General features: G+C 33.3%; 2 protein-coding genes and 1 pseudogene across 6 annotated transcripts; 1 reads left to right on the top strand and 2 right to left on the bottom strand.

Annotated features, from left to right (window-relative positions):
* Positions 1-360: 360 nt before the first annotated feature.
* Positions 361-1,752, bottom strand: LOC114727129 (uncharacterized). 2 transcript variants are annotated; one of them, XM_028913852.1, is made up of 3 exons: positions 1,242-1,752; positions 969-1,030; positions 361-783 (listed from the first exon to the last, which is right to left on the bottom strand). In XM_028913852.1, the coding sequence occupies exons 1-3, from the start codon at positions 1,315-1,317 to the stop codon at positions 601-603; spliced, it is 321 nt and encodes a 106-aa protein (XP_028769685.1). In that variant the 5' UTR covers positions 1,318-1,752; the 3' UTR covers positions 361-600. The 2 variants fall into 2 exon arrangements, with proteins under 2 accessions (XP_028769685.1, XP_028769684.1); XM_028913851.1 differs by having other exon boundaries at positions 361-789; positions 1,242-1,746.
* A 618-nt stretch (positions 1,753-2,370) lies between these two features.
* Positions 2,371-9,106, bottom strand: LOC114727126 (uncharacterized). Of its 4 annotated transcripts, none has more exons than XM_028913849.1 (11): positions 8,935-8,953; positions 7,899-7,954; positions 7,579-7,708; positions 6,870-6,994; positions 6,689-6,783; positions 6,072-6,277; positions 4,482-4,670; positions 3,661-3,814; positions 3,471-3,534; positions 2,889-2,954; positions 2,371-2,763 (listed from the first exon to the last, which is right to left on the bottom strand). In XM_028913849.1, exons 4-11 carry the CDS (start codon positions 6,931-6,933, stop codon positions 2,687-2,689), a joined length of 915 nt encoding a protein of 304 aa, XP_028769682.1. In that variant the 5' UTR covers positions 6,934-6,994; positions 7,579-7,708; positions 7,899-7,954; positions 8,935-8,953; the 3' UTR covers positions 2,371-2,686. The 4 variants fall into 4 exon arrangements, with proteins under 4 accessions (XP_028769682.1, XP_028769681.1, XP_028769680.1 ...); XM_028913848.1 differs by having other exon boundaries at positions 7,609-7,708; XM_028913847.1 differs by lacking the exon at positions 7,579-7,708 and having other exon boundaries at positions 8,935-9,106.
* Positions 9,107-10,754: 1,648 nt separating this feature from the next.
* On the top strand, positions 10,755-11,527 carry LOC114727130 (cysteine-rich repeat secretory protein 55-like; annotated as a pseudogene).
* The last annotated feature ends 3,753 nt before the right edge of the window (positions 11,528-15,280 follow it).

Raw genomic sequence — 15,280 nt, 5'->3', positions numbered from 1 at the left:
TGAAAACACTGTAACTAATCATTATTGTATTGCGTTAACAGTATGTAATTTTGACCCTTTTATGTTGCAATTTATGTTCATTGATCTCTCACGAAATTTCATTAAATTGTTGTCGAGGAAATAATCGCATTAAAGACTTGAATCTTAAAAAGAAAAGTCTGAAGTAAAAACCTTTGTTTTTTTTTTTAAATTTTAAGTCCCCCTCAAAACCATTAGATCTTAATCTAGTGGCTAATATCTCTCAATTAAGACTTAATGAAGCTCAATTGAGAGAATCGAAATTCCGTCTAGTTTGATAGTAGTAAGTCGAATAATTGAAACTAAAATAAAAGAATGATAAAACAAGCGAATCAACAAAGAGAATGTGGTTCTCATTAGAAACTGAATGACAATAAAGAAAAATGCAAAATTTTTGCAGCTTTCAGCAAAAGAAACTCACAACTGCTGATATTGGAGGCAAGGATGAACAAGTCACAGAAGACAATTAAACCCACTAGTGCTAGAACTACTTGATTATAATCATATTATGCTATATATAACAACAACAACAACAATATATAAATTTCTATAATGATGATTATGATCATCATCATCATATAATCATCTGTGACAAACACATCTGTAATGGTATGGGCTGTTGACAGGATCATTGCCTTCAACAGGAACCTGCTCAGCTCTGCATTTATACTTGCAGCCTCTGCATTCATTGTAAGTACAAGTTGGTGCTGTGGATCCTATCATCAGTCTCCTCGAATTCCTCTTCTTCCATCCCTCCTTCTCTTCCTGATGCTAAAAAACATTTGATTCTTTGTTCAAAATTTACTGCTAATTAAGGTTATGTTTGGACAAAGGACTATGACAGAACAGAACAGGTTTCCCTAAGACAGAAACAAAGTTGCCTGTCTGCAGGATTCCTTTTCTTTACTTGTTATGCTAAATTTTCAAGATTTTCTATTTGAGATTCTCACCTGAAAACTTGGTTCAGTTTGGAGTTGAGAGGATTGAAATACCATTCCTTCTGTTTTGATTCCTGTAACAAACATAAAACCATTCATAAGAATTCAGAATGAGAAAAATCTATATGGGTAAAGAAATTAACACAGTAATACTCATTCGCTGCAGATAAGTTGAAGGGTGCAATTTCACAAGTATATAGCAGACAAGAGAGAATGGTACTAGAAGCATTAAGAGAAGCAGAAACACAAAAGAGAAGAAGAGAAAGATTGGGAGTGTGGAATGACCTTGAATAAGTTTAGGTGCAAGGATTGAGGTGAGGAGTAGAATGAATACTAGTTTGTCAATTTTAGTGCTGGCCATCTCGCTTACAGTCACAGTGTGAAACTTTGAAGAGAGATGTGATTAATAGACTGTGAATATATAATAGAGAGAGACAGGGAGAGAGAGAGTTGTGGTGAATGCAAGAGGAAAAGAGAAGTGTTTGTGGAAATGTGAAGAGAGACAGGGGAGCATGATGAGGAGGTCCCTAAGGACCCAGACCGGCAGATTGCCTCTTGTAGAAACGTCATGGGAACTCTACACTCCTTACTACAATTACTAAAATGTCCTCCCACCGTTTTGTTTCCTTGTTAAAAGAATATTGAAACCTTTTTTCTGCAGGCTCTATGTGCAAGGACTATGTTCAAATAAAAGAATCTCCATATCTAGTGGGGCAGGGAGAAGATAAGCTGTAATTTGATATGTCTGGTGTGATAGACAAGTGCCAAGAAGATGATGAAATGAATGAATGAATGAATGAGAAATCATATTATATACATGGAGGATTCAGTTGTTGAATCATGGGTCAATGGGACTTCAGAGTCTAATGTTGGCATCAACAACTTTAAAATATGTTGGTGTCCAATTCTCCATAAACCTATACTCATTTATTAACTTCCAGAATCTATTTGCTTAGGAAATGATGGCTTCTGCCCCTTGCTTCTTTCATTTTATCTTTGTATTCCTCATTTATCAGCACTTTTGTGAAGCATCTTTTGCTCTCTCTCAATCTCTCTCTAAATAAATTTTCTTCCTTTACACTGTGCTGCTATGCTGGGGATAGGGAAACATAAAGTATGTGTTTGACTATCACTGAGAAGGTTCAAATTGATTTTTGTAAACCTAATTTTGATATATATATTCAAATTGATTTTTTATAAACCTACTTTTGACATATATATATATTTGTTTGTTTGGGTGACTCAAAATTGACTTCTATAAAACGGAATGTCAACATGAAATTTGGTTTTGCAAATGAAATAAAAGTTCCTTTTAAACCGGGTTTTGAAAATTAATAAACACACCCAAAAAGATGGAAATACATTCAATTGAAAAAAGAAGGGGGGAAAAATGAAAAACCTTCTTGTTATCTCATTGTCTTCACTGTTCTTCGTGATGTTATTCTTCATGAAGTGGTAGATTTGTTAGACTCGCTATCTTTTTAAATATAATATACTGTCTAGAAGTAATGAACTTACTGCTCCTCTTTGTCACTCAGTTTCTGACAATTCACTATTTACAAACATAATCACCACGGAATCTGACAATCTTGCCTACTTCAATTCACATCCTTTACATCCCTTTACAAGCTTCAAACTTCCAAGGATCTAAAACAGAGAATAACTAGCTCTGACACATGATGATTTGATGATACAAGGACAACCTAAATCTAAAGATATGACCATCTTCATCAGAATGTAAATTCCTCAGGCAGCCCTGGATACATCTTTGACAGAAATGTCTTGTACTTTCTTTTAAGATCTCCACCTGAAAAAGGGTACCAGATACATTATTGAAAATCATTTGTATTGCCAATGAAATACGAAAGAGAGGGTCAGATTCTCAAGAAAAAAGAATGTGTATATAAGGGCAAGGAAGAGACAAGCGGATACCTTTAGTATGGAATGGCGGGACATCTTTAGAAAGAGTCGATTCCACCAGCTTCACAAGATCTTTACCTGCTAAGTCAGCAAAAGATAATGAGAATTCTGAACGTAGAGATCATTGTTAACCTAGAATGAGCACCATGGAAGAAGAAAGGGTAAAGGAAATTGAAGGTCCGGGTTAGCAAAATAGTCTTAAGAGGTTGAATACTTCCCTTCTCCATTCTCCTTAATTCAAACATAACCTTATCCTTATGGATTCGCTTATTAAATTTGAGGCAGCTCAGCTCCCCAGGATAAGGTGCGTGAAGGATTTTTTACTTTTTGAGCAATACTTTAAAATCCAAATATTAAAAACTTCTCTTAAGAGGCCACTCTTTTTACACTGAAATAAATTAGTCATAACTTTGTAAAAAAAAAAAAGCAAATTGAAATTTGTTTTAAAATATGAAAAAGGCAGGAGAGTACTAATCAGAATGCATCAATCGATTCCTTATTTGCATAATTGGCAAAGGAGGTCTATTATTACAGTGGCCATGTTTCAGTATATTGATATTCGAAAAATTGTCCTCTAGATGTTTCCATACTTACCAGAAAGAGTCTTTTCCCCTTTGTTGACATTAATCAGGTAGGCAGATATTTGATTGTCTTTCAGCTGTAGGATAGATAGAAAATACATGATAATGAAAAATAGCAGATTGTAAAGAAGTGAAAAAGCAACTATTATTTCAGTCACAACATACTGAAACATAAAATAGAAGAACAAGGTTCAGTTAATGACCTTGGCTAGAAGGGCCTTTGCGAGCTCCAGCGGATCAATACATGAAGGAGCGTGGCTGAATGAAGGCACAAATTTCCCATTTTGATAACCGGTTACCAAATGATAAGCAGCTTGACCAGGAGATAGCTTTGAAACAGAAGGGATGCATTCAGAACTGCTTCAATAGACAAATCACAGATGAAGAAACAGAGGGAACTAAAAATAATAAGAACAAGGGTCATCTTCTGAACTGTAAAGGAGAATAGTAAAACTCCAATTAAAACTTAATATTAGGAAGCACATAGTAAACCTGTTGTCTTTGAAATGATCATTGTGTACAGATGTTATTGAATACAGGTGTTTAATTGTGCTTGACCATCTAAATTAGTCATCAGTTCAAGCTGTGCCATTTAAGAGAATTACACTTGCCGAATAAGAATATATATAATATGCAGTTATAGTACAATGCAGTCATGGGCCACAAAATATTTATGCATGATAAACATTGTGCAAAACAGAACCAGATATCATCGCAGTGCATGCGTTTCTACACTCAAGGTTAGATTACCTATCAGAAGAAACAAGGACAATAGCAGCAGGCAGTTTAAATATATTAGATCCACCAGTATTTCCAGTCTGAAATAAAGGTGCAACACTCTGGGGAGAAAGAATTATGCCAGCATCAGTGGAGATCAAAAAGTTTGCAAGCTTTGAATTGTCTCTTCTGATGCAAATAGTACAAAAACATAATCTCCAGAAACTAGGATCCTGAAATTTGAAACATCCAGTTATTTAAAAGAAAACTTCTATTGAGATCTTGTCATAAGTCAACAAACAATTACCTTCCTGGTAGAGGAATGCCTCCTCTTGCAGATATCACAGGTTCAGACAAAGCAAATAGTGCTTTCTTGATCGCACTGGCATCTGAGAAAGCTTTATCACATAGAATTATGGATGATCTCTCAATATCTGCAGCTACAAATCCATTATTTGACTGATATTCCACACTAATAGCCTTCATCAAAGAAGAACTGCGTAGTCAAAATCAATCATCTCCCCATAGAATCAAATACATCATAGTCCAATGTCTCGAACAAAGGATTCAGCAAATAGAAAAGTAAAACCCATGGCCAGCTTTCTGTAAGAGAACACTGTCAAAAGTAGTCTCACGAACCATTTCAGAAGCACCGTAACATCCAAGAATGACTGCATCATTGATTTCATAGTAGTTTTTATTCGTAACATCATGCTCTTAAAACAGTGGGCCCTGGCTGCAACTTCTGATTAGAGGAAAGAAGTTTCTCTTCTTGAAATTCATTTACCAGGCCCGTTAAAGCATACATAAAATTAAGTCATTGACTCATTGGTGGGAAAAAGTAGCAGCACTTTGTTTGATGAAGATCTTATCTTATTATCAGCTCTTAGCAGAAAACTTTGATTTCAATTCAGTTTTTCCAAAGCTTGATGAAGAACTAAGAAAAGTATACTCAGGTAAGGCCAGCAAACTCATTTTTTAAAAAACTTGGTGTAGAATTGTTTTTTTTGGTGAGAAGTTGGTGTGGAATTTAATTTCACATATTTTGTGTTCAGATTGTTTCTAGGATAACGAGAACAAATGTTACAGTTCAGAGTCAGCAGATTAGTTGCTTTTTTGGACATATTAACTATGCATAAGACGGGGAAAAAAATAAACCCAAAAAGAACTAGGGAACTAAACTTTTCAGCTAACTCATGAATAATACAACGATATGCGCCATAATATCATTTTAGAATAAATGTCATATGATAACATATTCTTCTTGTGAACGATGAAAACAAACAAAGCGATTCCGCCAGTTATGCCTGAACCCCAATAATTTCTCTCTTTCTTTTTCAGGGAAAAAATCCCCATAGTTATTATGTCAACAACGTAAATCATTGAGCGAATCTAATTAGCATAATTGAAGGAATTGACAAAATAATAACGTTTTTCAATTATAGTATAAAAGACCTTATCTTGAACTATTAGCTCATACATGTAATTAGCAGTCCAGTCATATCCTTGTCCCTTCCATAGAAGAAAAATTTCCCAGCCTCCTTTCAAGTTTTCAACCCGTTTATCCTCTCTTGATCTAACATTCTCATATTTATTGGGATATTCTATGTTATTACACATTTTAGGCAAACTTTTCTAGGAATCAAGCATACACATACAAAACTGGAAACAGTTCCACCCTAACACCCCCCCAAAAAAATAATCCAAAAAAAAAAAAAAAGATAATCAAGCAATAATCTGCGCTACAAACCCACACCCAACATGAAAGTTGAGGCAATCACCAAAAGCTCCTACAGGCTAAGTTGAAAATTTACTACATGCTAACACAGCATATGAAACATCACCACTGAAGATTGAAACATGTATAGTCTGAATATCTTGTATATGCCATATATACCTTATAGATGTGGCTACATAAACAGTCAATGGACAAGAATCATGTGAAACTGATCGAGTGTGAGTCTCATAGAGAATATTAGAAAGTGACAGTATTGCCGAAGGACTATCACTTATCACTCGAACCTTTGCATCACAGTCTGGTGATGAACCAATAGCTCCATCATGAACAAATATATTAGGGACAGATGACAGGTGATTCGCCACCTGACATAAAGAGTTTAATACATAAAAGTTAAAAAAATTATATTGCATGCACGAATTATCTTTAGCAAATGAAGTAATGAACCACTCTGCTTCTTCATGAATGGCACTAATATCCACACCATTGAAATATCATTAGGCTAGAGAGATTTTTGCAGGGCCCACACACTGTTTATCTATTTATCTTTTCAATTTACTCCTCTTCCCAGTTTTACTTGGTATCCAAAGAGGGGAGCGGAAATTCTTTTCCGCTCCCTATTTTACTGACATAATTCTCATTTCACATCTCAAAAAATCCTAAGCATAATTTAAATTTAGCGAAACAGTTGGACACAAAATATAACATGAACAGAACATTTTAGCAAAATATATATGTAAGAAAGATCTGAATGCTTCCCCAAGTTTAGATCATACCAGTTTAAGAAGCTTGCCAAACTGCGCCTTTGAGATTTTTGATGCTTCACCAATAACATTTCCTCTCATATGTAGCGGGCATCCAGATAAGGGATCTAATAGATAAATAAAAACAATAAGTTCGATAACAATGTGTAGGAAAGAAGTAATTAAGATCAGAAAGGAATAAATTTCGTCTTACCAGCAATGATTGCACCATGTTGCCTTAGTTCAGATGGGTTTAAGTTAGGTAAAGCTTTTCCCATTACAGCTACACCTTTCAAAGCCAGAGCCCAGTTAAGACCACTAGAAAATCCTGTGTTGTCCCTGTGTTAAAAGAAACATTAGAAAAATACAAAATTTTACATTAAAAATTGAGAATGAGAAATATATCTTCTGATTTAAGTGAGATAGTTTATTCTTGAATTTCTTCAAAAGTTTAAATTGTTGTACCACCGTACAAATTTACATTTTTTTCCCTTAGACTGAGGTAAAGATATTAGTCTCACTTATTTGATAGTAATAAATATTTCCTTTGGCTTATTAGCAGATGAAGTTATGCGCAACAATTATAAACTAGAAGCTACATTAGGAAACCATAATTTCTCAGAAGTTAAAACTTCTAAACAGCGATGCAGATCCATATAAGGTGAGCTTCTAGCGTAGTTGTATACAAGTAATATTGCCTTGAAATGCTTGGCAGTTAGCATTTGCAGCCACTTTGTCATTTACAATCCCCTCCAAACAACTAAGTTAGATATTTGTGCATAGCTGAATGTTGAATGCTAGCTTGAATTTCCTTGCTGTGAAGAATGAAAGAGAATGATAATTAAATGATTTTATTGCTACTAATGTATTTTTTTTATCCATTAAAAAAAAAACTACTGATTATAATCATAGCAAAAACTGACTGTTAAGCAAGAAGGGTGAGCACAACAAACGGGTAATCAGCCTAACGATGACAAAATATACAACAGTTGGAACAGTCAAATCCCTTTCAATCTAAGAAGCATTAATATTAACACAGATAAGCCTTGAACACTGCAACACAGCAAGGCATATTAGTATTCAAACGCAATTTGAAGTATCGTGTCATGTTCGATACAAGTGTTATATACATATGAAACACAATATATTTCCGTTTTGAATTATTGATTCTTCATAGCTGTCGACGCAGCACTTGAAACAGATTGAAGACCCAAAGAAAATATCAAAAAGGTAAAATTACAACCTAGCAGTAGTGTCTCTTTCTGCTTCATCCTTGGCTTTTGGTGGTGACACTGCATTCTGCAAAAGTCAAAAAATTTAGATGATATAATCCTAATGTTTGGAGGAAGAATGGATAAAAGACTGACAGATTTTATTCTGCATAAATACTGGAACAATGGAATTTAGGATGGTGGACACTTTTGTGGGATTCCAGCCGGGAAGCCACATTATTGAACATTGATAATTACTAATTAGCAGTTTGTTTGCTGTGGATAGATGAAAGTCTGGACATTGGTGTTGAGCCATTGTTGAGCACAAAATGTAGGGGATTTAGCAATTAAGGGCAGTTAATATGATCTGAATCGCCGGCGCATGCAAAAGGCTCTTAAAATTTCTGGGTCAGCATAAAAAAGTGTAGTTTGGCGAATGATGCAGGATTGCAAGAGAAATTTTGCAAGTTGAATTCGTGGAGGAACGTTGTTCGCTACTCTGCCACTGTTAGCATTAATTCAGACATTGCAGTTACACCAACGAAAGTCATAAGGAGATGAACAAACTGTCGTGAAATAATTGTGGGATTGGCTTAGCATTAATCAGAGGCTACAGAGCCCATAGAAAAAGCTGTATGCAATCATTCAATAAAAAGAAGTGAAATTGGTTCCAGTATGAATGCGGAAACAGTTTTGTATATTGCCGTGGTGTTGATCAAATCAATGAATGGTGGTGGATTAAATAAAAAGCCACCAACTTAGCTACTCAGCAGCACTAGTAATTAGTTTCCTTCAAACAAAATCATTTTCACGATAAGATTACGCGGGTATAAATTCAGCAAGTCAGGCCGATGATGAAGATTTCAGCTCGAAATCTCAAATTCCAAGTTAAAACCAGGATTCGACATTAACAAGTAAACAAATAACGGATTCACACGATAATTCAGCATTTCCAGCTCCAAAGAAAGAACTAGTAAAATGAAAATCCCATAAACAGAATAGGCACAAAAAATTGGACACTTGCGATAACGAGGAAATGCACGCGTGAGAAAGAGCAGAGTAACTGACCCGTCGGGACGAGAGCAAGAAAGGGAAAAGCGGACTTGAACTTGAGGAGCGAGTGAATGAGGCTTGGAGTCGATTTAGAAAAAGGTTCCTCATTTGTATCAACTACGAGTGGCTTTCCGGTTTCAGGGATGTAGTAACTGAACCAATGCGCTCAAGCGCCAAAAATCGTATTTTTCCACAATAACATTAATCGCTTCTTTGAACTCCCAGTGAAGAATATAAGCGTGAGATTATGTTTTTTTTTTTTTACCAGAATAAGCGTGAGATTATGTTTGAACTCTGTGTAAAGAATGTAATCGATGCGTGAGGTAGTAGCCGGAAAAAAAAAAAGAATGTAATAACTATCACTTGAATAAGCTTAAAAAATAAATTGTTTTAAAGTTTCAATCAAAGTTTTAACCAAACTATGGTTTAGTCTTTTAATTGTTATTATTAAGTTTTGAAACCACGGTTTTGGATCAAAGTCTGTCTTTGCAAATGATGGTAGCTTCATATTTCTGATATCACGTTTACTTCTTTTTTCCCCGTTGAGCTTAAACAAAGGGGCTTCCAATGGAATGTACATCTGATTCTGGCCAAACATATTATGCAGGCTCACACATACAGAGGATAACAATCAACAGTATGCCAAATACTTGCTTAATTGACGCCTCTGATCATTATGATGGCTGAGAAACTAGTAGTCAAAAGTGTCTGCTGAGAAAAGACTCGACAATACACTATCTCCCAAATTTGTTATCAGTCAATGGACCAATCAATTTTCGAACTCTGTAGGCCACAAAACAATGTCAAATTTCAAAAGTCAACATGCCATTATTGAAAACTAGGAAGTATTATCTGTAGGATGTGGAAGGATAGTATGCTTGATTGAATGGTAATATTATTGTACAGCTAATCATTATTGACTTAATGGCTACAAAAATTAATGAAGCAAGTTTATTATTTCCTCTTATTATTTTAAAGATTTAGTTGTGGAAAAAATACAGTAATGTTGGGCTCGTTTGCGGATAGAGTATAATAATATTTAGTTTTTCAATCATGATTTATAGAATACGAGATTAATATGTGAGAGAAATTTTATCTCGATTTACGTGAAACTTGCTTATAAGTGATTTTAATCGTGATGGCAAACAAGATCATTATATGGTTGATATAACTAATACAACTTAATCAGATGAAACAAATTATTGTTGTTCTCACAAGACTAATGTTGTTGTTGTTTTGTATGTGTTTCAACTTGGACTGCTAAATGCTTTTTATTCACGTAATTTAAGTTCTAGAGCTAAACTAGTTAAAATACATAAAAGCTCATTCATTCAGACGTCATTTGACAACAAAAAAGCATATATTTTAAGAAACTTACAATATTACCTCATGTCCTATAATATCAATTATATCATAGATAGTATGATACCAAAAAAAAAAAATTAATTCATAACATACCTTCGTGTTTAACTCGTCTTTATTCTGTATAGCAATTGAAGGTTTTTTCTGAAGATATAAAAAGGATGTGCTTTAAAATCCCACAAGTTTTGAGTGGTATGATATGAGTTACCACTCTAAACATGTCATTTTATCTGGTATTATAAATTGAGTCATATTGGATGTCAACTAGCATCTAAATTATTAGAATTAATTAAAATTACAGTATCCCAAATAGCCTTCTGAAATAATGCTGATTGTTTCCTCCAATCACTATGACTTGCAAGTCAGAAATGTCCGCTGTAACAGATTCCACATTCCAACGCCTCCCAAACTTGTTTTCTACATAAGAAGCAGCTTGTGAACCCTAAAATTAAGTGCTAAAACCAAAAAAGATCATGTCTTTGTTCTTTAAAATCTTCTTCTTACTTCTCATATGCTCTTGCAATGCAGAATCCCAAGAAGCCTTGGGTAATTTCTGCAATGAAAACACAAACATAACAGCCGGGAGCAAACTATCTGCTAACATTGATCAACTGTTAGCAGAGTTAGTGCCTGAAACTCCCTCAAGTGGCTTCGTTTCTGCCTCCGTTGGTAAAGAACAAGACCAAATTATGGTCTGTCTCAATGTAGGCAAGATGTGAGCAAAGAAGACTGCTCTATTTGCATACAAGACGCGGCAAAAGAGATCAGAAAGAAATGTCCAGGCCAAGCTGATTCAAGAATTTGGTATGATTACTGCTTTTTAAAGTATAGTAATCAGAGTTTTGTAGGAAAAGTTGATACATCTTTTGGTATAATTTATTGGAACCTCGAGAATGTGAGTGATCCTGAAGCTTTCAATAAAGAACTGAGATCTCTGATGGATGAGATTAAAGCAGAAGCTGTTATGGCAAAAAACAAAGGGCTGGGAAAAGGGAAGACCGAGCTGTCTTCTTTTGTGACACTTTATGCTTTAGTTCAATGTACAGGAGACTTGTCTGATTTATCTTGCGCTCAGTGTTTGGCTATAGCAGAGAACAACTTCGGCACATTTTGCAGCAATAGTAAAGGGTGTAGAGTGTTGTATAGTTCTTGTTACGTCCGATATGAGCTTTATCCTTTTTTCTTCCCTCTTGATACTAACATCACAGAGCTCAACAACACTGAGATGGCCATTGTTTATCCGTGACTGTTTCAGTGTGATGGCTCTAAAAAGAATGATTGGCAATAAAGATAAGTTTATATGTATTTGTGGCACTGGAGGCTATTGCATATTGTTAAGCAGTTGAATTTGAATTTTTATCCTGTTTCGAACAAAGATTCGACCTCAACACATGAAGGATATTCGATAACCTTTAGTACCACTGTGTCTACCGACTTAACATTGTTGCCAATTTACAATAAATAATTGAAATAATAACCATTTCACTATTTTTCAGGGCCGTTACCTTTGTTTCATTCATTCTTCGTTGTCTTATTATTTTATCAGTTTCAACATGAAAATCTTGACAATCTCAAAAATAAATGTAGGATATTGTGAGTTATGTTGTTTATCAGTTCATTTGAATTGTCTTCTCAAGAAGTATTATACAGTCGGATTCTAAGAGAATCAGTCCAGATAAATATGTCATGGTGGAAGCTAATTCCACTTGCATTTGCCATCGGATTAATGAAGGCTTTTCATCATTTGAAGGTGCAATCAAAACACCCATTTAATTAGCATATTAGTCGGCATATAATTGTAATTCTAATACATCTTCAAAAGCATGTAGTCACTAGTTAAAATTTGAAAATGGAGTCTAATAGATATTTAGACATAGAAATTTTGTTGCTTTTGGAACGAACATGGACGTTGTTGGGTGTGTTTGGATTGATATTGGGTAAAAGTGACTTCTAATTTAACTAATTTTTATAACTGAAATTAGAATAAAAATCAGTTAGTATAATGTGATTTATATTTAGATAGGTGCTTATAAAAAACCAGTTGAAAAAGTTGAAAGTTGTTTAGATGATTAATAAAAAAATTAGTTTAGTTGTAAAATGACTCAAAAGGGTATGAACTTTATTGAATAGTAGTGTTTGAAATTTAATGTTTTTAATACGATAATAGTTTAAAAAATACATAAAATTATTATGATAAAATATAATTAATTTATTTGTGAAATTATAAAATAAAATATTTGTTACGGAGAAAAATTTGAAAACACATTGTATATAATTAATTAAATATATACAATTAACAAACATGAATATAAATTAATTCATTTGGTCTGAATAAAAGCTCATTATGCTAATGAAGGAGATGAGGTAAAGAGAAAAACGTGAGGGTATATCTGGATTGGTATATTTTTAATGCTCTTTTTTAATGATTACCATTTGAAACTAATTTAAAATGGAAAAAGTCAAATTTTCTTCTGTTGAATTCAACTGAGGTTAAAAGCCACAAGTTGATCAAGTTTTTAACTCCAACCAAACAACTATTTGTGTCCAACTCAGTTGCAAATTTCAGTTTCACATTTTCTTAGAGCTTTTGCCGTTTCCAACGCAATCCAAATTTGTCAGTGAAATGTTTTGCCCCATCACTGTCATCTTCACGCCTTCACATTTCTCCTTCTTTCTCCTCCTTGGTTCTTTTTTTTTTGATCGGTTCTCCTCCCCCACTTAAAATAATATTTTCTGGTGAAATTTTTTTTCATTTTTCTAAAACATATTTAGTCTTATATTTTATAAATATATATAGAGATGTAAACAATTAATTAATATATTTTTATACATTATTTATTATGTTGGCAAAGAAAACTATTAACAAATTTATTATTTCGGTCCTTAATATAGGACCTAATTGGTGCTCCCTCAATAATAATAAGTAGATGAGAGAGGAAGGAAATTAAAAAAATGCTTAGGGTGTCTAAAAAAAATATCATATTAACTAATTTAACTAGCATTCTTAATCTACTCAAATTAATTAATTAGATCTTACATTAAAGACAGTAGAATAACTTCAAATAAAAATATAAATTAAAATATTTTTTTAATGTAATTATCATATTAACTTATGTCTTTTTTAGTAATTTGTACATAAAAAAGTGTTTCTGATAGTAATTATCCAACCACTCACTCTTTATTAGAATCATTTTACACAAAATCTATTCTTCTAAAATTTATTCCAAAATCTATTCTTCTAAAATCTATTCTCCTGAAACTATTTTTCAAACTATGAGTTGGTTCTATCGAAAAACCCCTTTAGAGAAAGATTGTTAGTGCTTTAAACTTTTACCAGATTCTAATAATGATAAAAGAACTAATTATTTTTCATGATACAAGCACGAACCCTTTGAGTCTTTGACACAATAATTTCAAAGAAAAACATTATAGAAATGTCAGGTGGCAAAAATAATTTTGTTTTTCATCAACCAAAATAGATATTTTTTTTTTTTTTTGTTAAATAAAAAATGTGTATGGACTATATGTTCAATGCCACTATTGCCTGCAAACCAGAGGTTCACTTTTAACCATTTAATTCTGTCCAACAAGTTGAATGACACAAGTCGACAAACTTCATTATGAAATCCATAGAAACTTTACGCACATGATAACACCTAATTAGTTTTAGAGTTTGCAAATTGACCAGGTTGCTTATGCTGTGTGGTAAATTGGTCAAATTGTAACATCAGATAGATCAAGATACCTTAAATGCTTCAGTTGATCTATAAAATCTGGTAATTCTCTTATCTCATGATACCCTGACAAAAATAGACTGCGCAACTTTTTGAACCCCAATGAACTAGATATATCATCTCTATCCATCAAGAATAGTTCTTAGTGAGTTATTTCCATTCAATAAATCCACCGAAAAATTAGAGTCATATTTACAAGGAACATGCAAAGGACTTGAAACAATTTTCCTCCTCTCACTATATAAGCAGCAATCAGAACCAACAATTGATAGTCTTCAGTTTTTAATATAAGAGATAAATAACTAATTTATAAATTCAAGAAAATTAAATATGTTAGTTATTTATAAACTCCTCCGGTCCTAATTATAGACCAATTGACTTATTGAGGAGATTAAGGATAAGTAGTTGGTTATTTATAATAAATAAGTGTTGTTATTCCTAAAATGTCCTTGCTATTAAGTATATTGAGCTAAATATCATTATTAGAAGGATATCTTAAAAAATGCATAATAAGAGAGAAAATGAATTGGGTCTTTATAATAGGACCAATAAAAAGTAATTGGGTCTAATAAAGACCGAGAGTAATAAGATCATTCCTTACCAACTTTTTCTAATCATGTGTCTAGGATTTCCTTATTATGAGCAATCATAAGGATATATTAAAGAAGAATTATAAATTAGAAAACAAAATGATTAAGATTTTATATTTAGTACGAAACAAATTCCTTATCTATCTCTTGTATTTAGAACCAATAAAAGATGAACATGTTATTCTCCCATCTTCTAGAGATTTGATTTCCATTTTGCTAAAGGTAGCATTGCGGCATCCATAGTTCAATGAAATAATCATCCTTATTATATTTCCAATCTTTTAGATATAAATAGCAATAAGCAAAACATTGTCTTAATTCAATTGGCAAATTATCATTGCTTAATTTTAGTATTGGCATGACTGAATTGTTGCTTTCTGATAAACATCCAAAAATCACCTCCTAAGATAAAACTTACATAATTTCCAAATAACTTTTCTTTCATTCTCGATTGCAACATACTTCCCACATCTCTTTTCTGTCCTTATTCTGTCCTTGAAGGAAATGTGTGTACCTTAAATTCGACGGAGCAATCTAATCTGCCCACATGATCAGTTTTTCCCCCCTTTGGGTTGAAACGCTGCACTCTACGAAAAAACATAGTAACATCGTTTGCCAAACAATATCGTATCATATGGTCATCTTTAACTTCTAGCATGGGTTGAGCCTGTTGGA

The sequence above is a fragment of the Neltuma alba genome, unplaced genomic scaffold (genome assembly GCF_004799145.2).
Source record: "Neltuma alba isolate B1F8T4 unplaced genomic scaffold, ASM479914v2 tig00012450_pilon, whole genome shotgun sequence".
Taxonomy (NCBI): Eukaryota; Viridiplantae; Streptophyta; class Magnoliopsida; order Fabales; family Fabaceae; genus Neltuma; species Neltuma alba.
Note: the sequence above shows the minus strand (reverse complement) of the source record. Positions and strands in the feature narration are given on the sequence as shown.

Bases quoted from the DNA above. Each gene is read 5' to 3' on its own strand.
- LOC114727129 (XM_028913851.1), bottom strand. From the start codon at position 1,317: ATGGCCAGCACTAAAATTGACAAACTAGTATTCATTCTACTCCTCACC. The intron at 1,031-1,241 runs GTCATTCCACAC...TGTTTGTTACAG, and splicing joins TGCACCTAAACTTATTCAAG to GAATCAAAACAGAAGGAATG. The intron at 790-968 runs GTGAGAATCTCA...AATGTTTTTTAG, and splicing joins AAACTGAACCAAGTTTTCAG to CATCAGGAAGAGAAGGAGGG.
- LOC114727126 (XM_028913847.1), bottom strand. From the start codon at position 9,027: ATGAGGAACCTTTTTCTAAATCGACTCCAAGCCTCATTCACTCGCTCC. The intron at 6,995-7,898 runs GTTGTAATTTTA...CTTTTAACACAG, and splicing joins GAAAGAGACACTACTGCTAG to GGACAACACAGGATTTTCTA. The intron at 4,671-6,071 runs GTATATATGGCA...TTGACTACGCAG, and splicing joins TATGTAGCCACATCTATAAG to TTCTTCTTTGATGAAGGCTA.